General features: G+C 42.7%; 1 protein-coding gene across 1 annotated transcript in view; it reads left to right on the top strand.

Moving 5' to 3' along the window:
- The window catches only part of DHRS7C (dehydrogenase/reductase 7C), a 396,376-nt gene that overhangs the window by 241,524 nt on the left and 141,848 nt on the right, over positions 1-13,004 (top strand). The window contains exon 6 of the mRNA XM_078654773.1: positions 12,734-12,889. Coding sequence (XP_078510899.1) covers positions 12,734-12,889 — 156 coding nt within the window. The remainder of the gene's footprint in view (positions 1-12,733; positions 12,890-13,004) is intronic.

The raw sequence follows: 13,004 nt of genomic DNA, 5'->3' as shown, positions 1-13,004 counted from the left end.
AAGGGATTCAGTGCGTATGAATTATTATTTGGAACTAGGATGTTGATCTCTGACATTGATAGTCAGACTTCAGTGGTGAAAGAAAAAAGCTTTGATATCAAAGACCGTTTGGCTATTTTGCAGGACTTAAACAAAACAAGAAAAGACCTGAGCAACATAAAGTTGAAACAACAGCCAACAACCACTGAAGAACCACCACCTGTCCCAGCAAGACCTGTCTGGATTCCAAAAGTCGGGGATCTAGTCAGGGAAAAGATCGCGGTAAAGAAGGAATTTGGGCCTTCTTACAGAAAAGCAGTTCCTGTCTTGTCTGTCAACGGGACAAGATCAGTTGTACTACCGCCACTTGCTGGTAAAAAGGAGAACCAAGTTATATCCATCGACCTGGTAAAACCACAATCATGTGGCCGATAAAAAACAGTAGGCCAAGTGGACTCCCAATAAGTAGCAGAACACCAAGGTTTGCTACCAATACAGAGGTCCTAACGAAGAGGCTGATCACATTCAAAACGCCTACAGAAGAACAACAAGGACTATGCAACAATGCAATAGAACTCAGACCTCTGAAAACCCAAATAAAAACATTTAGCAGAGACACACCAATCTATAATGAAGTACCAAGCGAAAATGCAAGAAACAGTAATCCTGAAGCAATTGGAACAATTGACAGAACTGCATCCGGCTACTTCATAAACTTCGAGGATTCCTCTGAAGGCTTCAGTGAATCAAAGACACAGCCTTCATCAAAAACCTTTAAAGATAAAGCAAAAGAACTTTTGAAACAACTAAAAGAAACATATCTGATTTCTCCATGGATCGAATTTTGGGTGGGTTTTGGTGCATTTATCCTCATACTTTGGCTATCATGGTACTTACTTTGGGACGCTTCATTGAGGGAAAATATGCTAAAATGGACACAGCAAGTCAGAAAATCAACTTGATCCTCAAACCACACACATCTTCACACGTCGAGAAAAGAGAACTTTCTTTAGTCAACTTCACAGCCAATCCGATACCTGGTGGGGTAGCCTGGGACAACACTGACTATGAAATTTATGGTCCGGTCACTTACTGATGGTGCTGACTTGCGTGATTTCATTATGGGACCGCGCAAACAGCGTCAAAAACGTTTCATAGCAGCCTCTGTATATGCAGCATACAATGAGGCCTGGAAGGTTACTCAAATTGAAACAGCAGAGAGAATACGGGAAATTGACCGTATTAATTTGGAAAAATCACTTTCTGTAGTGGACAATGGGTTAATGACTCTGTCCTCCAGAATTTTTTCTTTGGACAGCATTGTGTCTTCAGCAATCGACATATTATCGCAAGACTTACTGTTATTACAACACGGTCAGTCTCAATTGCGTTCTATTGTACAGCTTGGCTGGACGTTACAAAATCTGCGTTCAGGCTATGTGCCTTGGCGTTTAATCAACACAACGTCACTATTCCAAATCTTTAACCTTACTGATAGACAAGTCAGTATGGCACAAAAGGGTGCTGATTATACAATCTTGAGCATTGAAAAACTCGAAAGATTACCAGTGACAATGTCAGAACGACCTGTCAGTGAATGGATAATACATGGGATAATAAATATTCCAATCTCAACCTTCAGGTTTCAATACTGCCAAAAATATATACAGGCTGGCATGTACGAGAAATTGGGAAAGGGGTACATTAAAACAACATGGAACCTGCCCTATTCACATGCATGTGTCAGTAATAAAGGACAGAATGTGTTTCTTAGTGGCAATAATTGTGCGATGTCACTAAGCGGCACGCTTCTGTGTAACGGAATTAGTTTGCATGGAGCCTGTGAAGGGAATTCATACAACCTTTCATGTCACCAGCAAGGCGCACCTGCAACAGAGATAGAACCATTCTTTCAAAGACTCTATAATGGGAGTTACATTCTAATTGTAGATCGCAGATGTTGTAGTCTTATGCCCGGGACTCCTTATCTCGTAACTACGACTGCGAAGGTCAAGTGCTGTGGACGCTCATTGTTCCCCAGCTCCTTTCCAGACAGGGAGGCAAGGGCATGGCCCAATTTGAAAATTACTTCTATTCGAATAGATACTTTAAGCAGAATGAAAACAGTGCTTCTTCAGACGCCTACAAGGCTCACGTCATCAAAAGAAACGTATGATCTACAAGTCGCAAGGACGACTGCAGAGATACATTCATTGTTATCAACTAATTCCCCCATACATTTCGCAGAAATCCTGAATGAAATCTTAAATATTTCTGATACCAATGGGGTCTCAAAGGTATTTAAGACAGTATTTTCGATGGCATTAACACCATTCAAAGCCATACTGGGTATTTTTCCAGATTTCGTCCATTCGATTTTTGGCGGACTTCCCCTTATCTTGGGACTAATTGCAGGAATCCTATTCTTAGTCCTTATTTTTCGTTATGGCAACCCATGTCACAGACAATACTCTTGCGACAAGGGAAGAAACAATCCTAGCCATTGGATACCGGGACCGGATATCAAAAATCCTGGGACTCTCCCGGCTTAGAGACCTGAACATGACTTGGTTTCTATCATTTCGACCAATGTGGCAAAGATGTGTTTTACCTGTATTAAGGTGTCTGCTATGCGGAGAAGAATGCGTGTTAGACACCTGTCTGACGCTACAATCGGATGCGCCAATGGATGCAGAAACATTGTTGAGCCCGATCAAGGTTCACGCTTTGTGCTGCCCTCAAAGGCTACCAATCCTGATGACGGCATTCGTGGAAGCTTCACCACTACGATTGAGGGGTAGTGAAGTTCAAGATGAAAGCAGCATCGAATAGGTACGACCTTCTGTCAGCAATACGAATCAGAATGTCAATGGAGACAATCATGCGCACGAATGCATGGTTACACCTTTTTCCGAGTTAGTGGAACTTTCCCAGGAAGCTGTTGACAGCTTTTTCGAAAGCCTAAATGATATGATGTTCTCACCAGAGCAGAAATAGAGACTTTTGAGCAAGCTCGCACACGGCGTTCCCTGAATTCGGCCTTCAACTTTAAAAATAAAGTCACATGAACAATTTTACCTCCAGTTCACGGACAGCAATTTTTCAGCAGCCCCAAAATATTATTGCATATTTTTCGGGACACTATCTTCTGCTTAAAGTAAGAACTATTCTTAGAGAACTAAGGTTTCTAAATTTTAGATAGCTTATAGACATTAGCTGCCCGCTGGTATGTTCATAAATATTTTATTCTGTGATGGAATGGTCTCGAACTTTTTTTCTGTATTAAGAGCCATTTCATGTGTAAATTCTCATATACCAAATAGCAATAATGTATACGAATGCGTGATTACTTTGGCATTATTCTACAGCTTGAGTGCATACAATACATATGATTGCAATTCTTCCGTATTTTTGAAAAATTTCAAAATGGATTTATGTATTTTGGGGTGGTAAGGTATACACTATACTCTATAGTATGTTTTACTATGCATAGATTAGTAAATATGTCCATAGTTAGCGTGGAGTGGGTGTGATGTATTCCTATAGGTTCTGAATCGATCCCCCTATTCCTGACCCTATTCTGGTTAAACAAACCAACAAGTTAACTAGAAGTCAGCCCATGAGGCAGAAAACCCCCATGATGCAGATACCGTTATCTGACGCAGTCACACTACGGCACAGGAACGTGTTATCTGATTAGGTCATAACGCTTGCGATCTAATTAGACAAGCGATATTCCTCCAGCCCCTGATAAGGCATACGGAGTTCTCATAACAAATCAAACCTATGACAACCTGGGCAAAACCCTGCGGCCATTGTTTTGATTTCACCGAGAACTTCAGCAAAAGAATGTGCTAACGAGCAAGTCGTATGACATCCTTATTGACGTATCTATGTCCATCCTTACGTCAATCTCGGCACCTTAAAGGTATAAATATTACCGATATTGCCCTATGCAAACACACGCGGTGGTGACGAGACGGAGCAGCCATACTTGCCGAAGCGAAGAGCAGAGCAGACCCCGCTGGCGCAGCCCCGCCTTCCTGACGCGCTGAGAACGAGAAGCTGCCTATTTCTCCTGCCGAGAAATCCAGCACCGGCGCTTCCGGGTAGCCCTCGCAGGCAGCCTGGAATATCGAGACCAGAGAGAGAGATACCATCCCTCATTCATCCTAACTTCCAGGTACAGAACTGAATAACCCCTCACAGAGAATTCTTTAGTTATTCACTTGGCAAAAACAAACTTAACTTAAACTGTAACTTTCTATTCCCGCCCACGTATTAGGCTTAGGTCAGGTACACGGGGTAGGCGTATTTAGAAACACCAGTTGAGTACGTTTAGTCAAATGTATATGTGTATGTAATATATTTTATTCATTTTAAACCTTCATATGGCTTAGAAACCATATCAATGTTTTTACAGTATTATTTTATACTTCTGCTTCTAATGTATGCACTTTACTTAACTATAAGTATTGCAATAATATCGATCCATTTCTCTTGTACGAGAAAAGAGACTGATCAATAAATAACACCTTTTATTGAACACGCCCGTCTCTTCCTTTTCTCTACATTCTGATGAGACTAAGAATGCACGTACTGACTAAAATAAATTGCCTTTTGTTCACACGACTCTCGAGATACACTCTTGATTAGGGGAGAGCAAAGTTGTCATGTTCTATGGTTGTCAGAAACTAAATCCCTTCTTGTCTAATCAGGGAAGTTAATTCCTTCCTGAACATTCGAGAAAGTTTCTAGTGAACTCTGAGCTAGCTGGCAAACCCAAAACTTTAAGTCTAATATCGACAGTAGTAGACCTAGTTAACGTCTGGTCTAGGCCTTTACTATTGAAGGTATTATTCCAATGCGCAGAGCCTATTGGGATAATAGGAACTACACTACAAGAACAGTACTCACTACTCAGGCTTGAGAGCTTTGGATTAAATCCGGAGCGGGGCCCCTCTGCTATGCCACTGCTTGTCTCACAGCATGTTGGGTCCTTATTGTATTTTCCTGTCCCTTACTACTGCTGGAAGTTCTGGTGGAAATTATGATAATTGTAAGGAATGGTTTTACACAAACGCAGCTAATATATCAAGTCAAGAAAGCATTGGTGCTAAAAGATTAGATGCTGTGAATATTTCTAGCAATATCAATGGCAGTTCTAAGAATCCAGCTGTGGGCGTCTATGCAGATGCAGGTGATCTAATAAGCACCATACGTAAGATGGAGAACCCTACCGATCTACTATACACTGAGAAGAAGAACGAAAAAGAACCAAACAAAAGAAGAAGAAAAGGATTGAGCACAAAATGCATGATAAATAGCAAGGAATGCCAAAGTAGTGTGCCCTCTCATGTGAAGAAGAAGACCGAAAAGGGTGGAGCAAATGTGAAAGAAAGCAAATTAGGTCCAATCCTTAGGCAGCAGTGGACAACCAAATGTTTTGCCTAACTGAACTATTTTAAAAACCATCTGAGAACTGTAAAGGGCCCCAGCAGGTGTACCCTTTATTTTGACCAAGAGGCAATGGTGGCTCTTCAAACATGGTATACTCTCAATTTTTGGTTGAAACTGAGCCCAATTCTAAAATGAAAGTCAAAAGCGAAAGGAGACTCAAACGAGCCTTTAAGAGATCAAGAAAACCTTGCAGCAATGTAGGGACAGGAAGTGTCCCAAAGAAGTTCAGTAAGAAACATTATAAATGGACAAGCAGCCACAAATACAGTCAAGCTGGCAGAAACACGGGCCTCCCTCAGCCGGACACTGTTCAATATCTACATGGCTCCACTCACCCACATCGCACGACAACACAGCCTCAACATCATCTCATACACCGAGGACACCCAGCTGATCATATCCCTCACCGAAGACCCCAACACCGCCAAAGCCAACCTCCACAGAGGAATGAAGGCCGTCGCCGACTGGATGAAGGACAGCAGACTGAAGCTGAATTCAGACAAAACGGAGGTCCTCATCCTCGGACCCACCCCATCAGCCTGGGATGACTCCTGGTGGCCCATATCGCTAGGCACACCCCCGGAACCCACCGACCACGCACGCAACCTGGGTTTCATCCTCAACTCCTCCCTCTCCATGACCAAGCAAGTCAACGCCATCTCCACGTCCTGCTACAACACCCTCCGAATGCTCAGCAGGATTTTCAAGTGGATCCCTCCCGACACGAGAAAAACCCAGGCCCTCATCACCAACAGACTTGACTACTGAAACGCCCTCTACTCAGGAACAACAGCCAAGCTCCTGAGACGGCTCCAACGAATCCAGAACGCCTCAGCATGACTGATCCTCGACGTCCCCCGACGCAGCCACATCGCACCCCTCCTGAGAGGCCTGCACTGGCTCCCAGTCAACAAGAGGATCACCTTCAAACTCCTCATCCACGCACACAAAGTGCTACACAACACCGGTCCATCATACCTCAACAACCGACTCAGCTTCCACACCCCCACCCGCAACCTCTGCTCTGCCACCCTCGCCCTCGCCACAGTTCCCCGTATCCGGAAAACCACCGCCGGAGGCAGATCCTTCTCCTACCTCGCCGCCAAGACCTGGAACGATCTCCCCGCCAGCTTACGACAGACCCAGGACCTGATGGCCTTTAGAAGACTTCTCAAGACCTGGCTCTTCGATCAGTAGCAGCCCCCCCCCCCCCCCAGCGCCTTGAGACCCTCACGGGTATGTAGCGTGCTTTATAAATGCCTGATTGATTGATTTAACCCATCGTAGTACCCTAAAGAGGCACTCCTGACCACTGATCACCGTACATTTACTAAATCGACTTGAATCTTTTAGATCTAGATTTAGATACTACACGGGAGGCATAATATTATAAGGATACCATACCTTATTCCTCTTGATCAACTTTGGTATCAACATCATATTTTGGCACAGATATATTTCCTGATGTATTAAGCTCTGCACCCCTTAACAGGGCTAGCCTATTGGAGCACGTATGTGCAATTCAGCACTGAGATTAATACATTTGTGTGACATAACATATGTTAACCCTTGTTCCTCTTACAATACCTGACGAGGTAATGGCGGCTAGTAGGCCCGTTTGCCGTACTACCACCTGGATATATATTTGTTTTAGTACAAGAATCAATTGTTGCCCACCTCAAATGGTTAGCCACCAATTTAAACCATGAATAATACAAGGTTTTTTTAAAACACTGCAGAGGCAACTTCGAACAGGAACTTAAATAACACAAAATGCTATTTGATCACAAATAGATGAATCAAGAGGTAATTTCCATAGTTTTTACAAATCTTCTACTTGAGGAAAGTAGTTTCCGTGCAGCCAACACATTTCACCCAGTTCTGGGTTTCTTCAGGGCTGCAAACAGATACAAACATAACTTAGATTACTTGCTCATTCTTACAATATCATTTACATTTAATTCCTATAGACGTGTGCCATATGAAACAAACTGGTAAAGTTGTGGTACACATTTCACAATTCATTATTTAAAGATTGCCTCATTTCTTTCATGATTCTTTTTCAAATGTTTTGATATTATTCATTTTTTATATAAAAACTTTATTATTTTTAAAACCATTAACAAAACACAAGTAAAGAAGGAATCGGTTTATTATACATTGTCCCATATTTCTATTTCCATTTTCGAACACCCTCACCAACAACTAATCAGAGTAGAAATGCCTTCCTAATATATTACTATATTTTTTAACTGTTCAGGAACAAACACCAACTTCCCATATCCTTGCCCACCAACCCATCATGTGTGATGGATATGTGGATCCTATCCATGGCACTGTACCTAGTGAAATTCAATGTTATTCCTGTATCTTTGCTATCATTACATGAACACCAAACATTAGGGGAAAGTCAACTTATTCAAAATACCGTGATAATGTGCAACAAACACCACACCTCGAATCCCATCTGTCATAGTGTTTCCATATCAGCTGATTAATTTCATTCACTTACTCTCTAAACATTTGTATATTTGTCTTTATTCTTAGAAAAGAAAATGCCCATTAGTTGTTCTTTATGCAGACACAATTTCAGTTTGTGGATCCTGCAAACCGAACCTCAGCGAATGTTACCATTCATTTTCTATATTTAAACAGCGGTTTCAAAATAGTCCACAACTTCAACAAAGAGAAAACCCGCCGATTCACCCTGACGTCAACAGATGGCTACTTTCAAAGCATTAAGACCAAATATCATACACTCGTAACAATTCTTGTCAAGACACACACGGGTGCAGTTTTCTCTATTCTCAACAAATGTAAAATACTTAACTGCCGATTTAACAATGTATGGATCAAGCGTCACGGGAACCGCAGCAGATCTTGTCTAGACGACAAAGGGAAAGATGTACGGATTTTAATACACATAACTCTACGATACATTGCAGAGGGGCAGAAGTAAACCCTCAATGCGGTGCTATCAAGACAGTTTCCTTTAAATTTGTCCAGTCATATTGAGCTACATGAGGGATAAAAAGTGCATAATTAATACTCCTAAATAATATCGGGGATTCACATGCATAGCTTATTATACTATTATTACTGCTCTGATTTGTTGTTAGCGAGGTTGTCCGAATATGGAAATAGAAATATGCGACAATGTATAATAAACTGCTTCCTTCTTTACTTTTGTTTTGTTAATGGTTTTAAAAAAAACTTATATCACAATACCTCACATAGAAATCAATAGAGTGAGGCTAGAAGTGAGGTGGAGTTCTCCACACCTGCCATTCCAAAACTTATTATGGATAACATAGATCAAATACATATTATGAGTATATATATATGATTCCTCAGCAGAACAGCCAGAAATCACACCCAACTCTGTGGCATGTCCTGGTAGTGACAAATAGCGTATTATGTTTATCACTGCTGTAAGGCTGCCCTCTCATAGGGATGCATTGGGAATTTTCTGATATGTACTTCAGTTGTAATACCTGACATGATAGGAGTAGCGTGATAAAGTTTGATAAGCTTGGAATAGTGGTGATAAATGCTGTGCATTGGTGTTCGCGGTTTTATCATCAGTATTTTAGAATTGCCACTTTTAGAAGTAGGCATTTCTGTGTGCTATGTGTCTTTGTGCCTGCCTGTTGTGTATCGACTGTGTGGCCTTGGAGTGACAGGGGCTAGGGAGGTGCAGTGGCTCCAGAGAGTCTGGATGAGTCTGCACTAGGCTGAATAGGCCTGGTCTGTATTTGAAGTGGTGGGAGGAGTAGCACCTGCGCTTGAATAGGGCTGTGCCTGCCTTCCACAATGATGGCTCCGCCCCCCTGTGGTGTGTCCGGGACCCGGGCTTACCCTTACAGGGGGAGTGTTGTGCACTGTAAAGATATTTTTAAGTGCCCCCCAGAACTGGTTTTGAGTGGGTTCAGAGCCTGTGCCAGCAGAGGACAAAGACTTTGTGGACTATAAATATTTGGACTGTGATCCTATATTTTTTTACCTTACTGGAGCTTTCTTGGAACGAGAAGACACAGTGTAGATTGCTGTGTGCCAAGAGGAACCGCCGCTGGAAACTACCTGATGCCTGCTAGGTAGCTGATGTAAAGTGCCCACTACAAAGGGGCCCTGCGTGCTGTCCTGCCTGTGCCACTTTTGAGCTCCTGGGGACTGCTCTGTGTTTGGGAGCACTTTGGGTACCCTCTCTGGGTCTCCCTGCTGGAGACAGGCGGAGCGCTCTGTTTTTTTATGGGTTAGAGCGCATAAGGAGGCATTCATTTGCCAAGCACGGGGAGTGCTTCCCTTAGGTGTGGGAACAATGCTGTGTCCACACACCAGTAGCGTGTTGTGGCGCTTCACCTTTTGTCTGCAGAGCCCGATAAGGGGGCTCTGACTTTGAACGCGGCAAGAATAGCCACAAAGCAAAACCGGGAGTCAGGCAGAGGACGCCTGGTTGTGGGCAAGGCTCCCATGAGGCAGGACGGATCCCTGCGTGCTGTCTGAGCCTGTTTGTGGGCAGGGCTCGCAGTGAGATCGGACCAGAGGCTCGGTGGCTCCTTGTGCAGTCGAGGGAGGGTCTGCTCACCAGCAAGAGACCGAGGAGACCCCGGTGAGGAGCCCTGTTTCATTTCCTGCATTACCGACACCGGGGTGGTTGCCTACCATGTTTGTGTAAGCGGGGTGGCCGAGGGTGGTTGCCCCGCCAAATTGGATCGTGTGTGTCCCACCGCCCTCAGGGTCATTTGCGTGCTGCATTTGTTGTTGGCAGTCACACCACACAACCAGAAATCCCATTTCTAACAGTATGGAAATCTGATTTCTAATTGCCATCCCAGATTTCTCTATGGTTGAACCATCACAGGTAGTCCAGCAGTGGCAACTTACTTGAGAACCAAAAGACTGAGCTGGATTGACTACAAATGATTTAGTATTGAACTATGGGGCCTTGCAGTAGATATGAAGGTAGTCCAGCGCCTAAAGAATGATCATGACCCTTTGTGTTTTAGGAACAAAATCAATCTTATAGCTGTTTCTTATACACAATATTTTCCTGAGCTTTTCCTCTCAATACTAGAAGAGCCATGCGATGGAACCCAGAAAGATTCTTAATGGAAGGGAGTCCTTTGTTGTGCAACCTTGAGGACTTAGGGCCAGATGTACGCCAGGATTTTGCATGCGCAAACGGGTTTGCGACCCGTTTGAACATGCAACATCCCTGTGGGCCATATACTAAGACTATTTTGCGAGTCGCAAAATATTGCGACTCACAAAATAGTGTTTAGCAACTCGCAATTAGGAAGCAGCGTTCCAAGGGCGTCCCTTCCTAATTGCGACTCGCAGCCCTGTGTATGAATGTTTTTCGACCACAATTGCTGACACAAAACACTCGCAATTTACTAATGCAGTCGCAAATGGCAATGGGCCCTCAGGGGTACTGGGAGGTGGGAAGCAGGAAGCGGGAGGGAAGGAGCAGCGAAACTGGCAGGAAAATGAGCAGCGGTGGGGGAGAACAACAAGAGAACAGCTATTTGGGGCTAAATAAAACAATGTTAAAAACAGAATTACTATAAGAGGCTTATAAATTCAGTGTTACATTTATTGGCTAATGATGTACAGTGAAACAACAGTAATAGACAAAGGCAATAGTAGAGGCTATGTGGAAAAAATGGCAGATAACACTACCAAAGTATATATGAGCAAAAAAGAACAAACAGATGAAGGCGAGCGAATGCACCTGTGGGAGGAGCTGGCACAAGAATCTGCTCAATGGAGTCGCTCTGTGCCCTTCATTAAGAAGGTTCTGGGGGGCGCAGGGAGGTGGGAAACTGGAGGGAAGGATCGGTGACAACAGCAGGAAAAGAAGCGGCGGTGGCACAGAACAAAAAGAGAGCGGCTAATAGGGGCTAAATAAAACAAGGTTAAAACAAAGTCACAGTAAGAGACTTATAAATATAGTGTTGCAGTTATTGGCTAATGAGATATGGGTGTATCAACAGTGATAGACAAGGGCAAAGGTAGAGACTATGCAAAAACAATGGAAAATAACACTGCCACAGTGTAATTAGACAAAAAGAAACAAACAGATAAAGGCCAACGAACGCAGCAAATTCAATAGTGAAGTTGGATGTTTTAAAAAAAAAAACAGGGAAAAGGTAACTCTTAGAAAGTTATCCTTTACCTGCCTAAATTGTCAGAAGGCTAATTAGCATAAACCTCTCCCCGCTCCCAATCTGAATGGGCAGAGATGATCTCTCTGAACTTCACAGAATATTCAGAGTAGGGGCTGTGGGCATTATTTTGATACCACACTGTTGAATCCTGCTTGACAGCTTTGTTGAACCACATGTAATACTCAGGGTACACTTGAAAGGACAGACCAGGATGTCAAGAGGAATCTTGGATATATCCTGTCTGATTGCTCCAGGATCCTGCTTTTGTCCTATCTGTCTCTAGGTTTGTTCTGGGCACAGTGTTTGCTTCAAATGGATTTTAGTGCTAGATGTGGGCGGCCACTGGTGAATTCCCTATAACAATCCCTCACACACCCTCAGCCATCAGACCGCAAGTCAGTGTGGACTTACATCATCTTGAAAATGCCCTGTCGCATAGCATTTTAGCTTATTTGCAAGAAGGCCAAGGAACTATTATTCATTCATCATTAATCCATCCTCCACCTAATGTATTCTTTGAGGGCCTTCTTTAGATCTCTTCCCTGATAACATATTCCTGTTTTCCTCCGTTAAGTGCTATATTCTTTGCCTCCTAGCTATTCTGTACTGCCACACTTATTGCACTTGAATCATTGATGCTCTTTACTAAATCCACACAGTTTCTTCTCATATATAAAAATAAGAAAGAGAAGAAAGATGGTAATATGCAAGGAACCAGTTGTCCACATAGCATGCAGAGGACATAGAAGTGAATGTATATGTTTCAGGTGGACCATTGGGAAAGTGAATGTCACATTTACCAGATGATCAATGCAAAGAAGAAGTAGAAGGGAACGTACAAGGGTAAAGAGCATGTAAAAGGTACAATTAGGAGTGACAGAGCTTATACAATCTTTGATCAGGAGAATATTTCAATTGCAGCTGAACATGTGTTAATAGGTGCATTGTCGGATTGCTCAGTGGACAAATTCCTCCACTGCAACATTTTTCTGTAAATCAAATTTCACAGGTTAAATGTATTCTCATAAAATCCTTCTGAGTTTGAAAGTATATACCTTGAGTTAGCAACTGTTAGAAAATTCAGTTCATATAGAGTGAGGCTTATTTTTTCTTTCTACTTTCAGATGCTGCATCAAAGCATGCCGCACAGGGATTTTTTGACTGTCTCCGAGCGGAAGTGGAAGAGTTTGATGTTTCGGTTAGCACTGTGAGTCCGACCTTCATACGGTCATATCATGTTCAACATGAGCCAGGGAACTGGGAAGCCTCTATTTGGAAATGTAAGATTCTCACATTATGCATTTATAAAGTGACTTTTTTTCTAATGTTTCCATTGAATCCCTACAGTGTTAATCTTCTATAAACAAAAATAAATTAACATACAAATAGGAAAGA

The sequence above is a fragment of the Lissotriton helveticus genome, chromosome 7 (genome assembly GCF_964261635.1).
Source record: "Lissotriton helveticus chromosome 7, aLisHel1.1, whole genome shotgun sequence".
NCBI classification, from domain to species: domain Eukaryota; kingdom Metazoa; phylum Chordata; class Amphibia; order Caudata; family Salamandridae; genus Lissotriton; species Lissotriton helveticus.
This window is presented reverse-complemented; position numbering and strand designations above follow the sequence as displayed.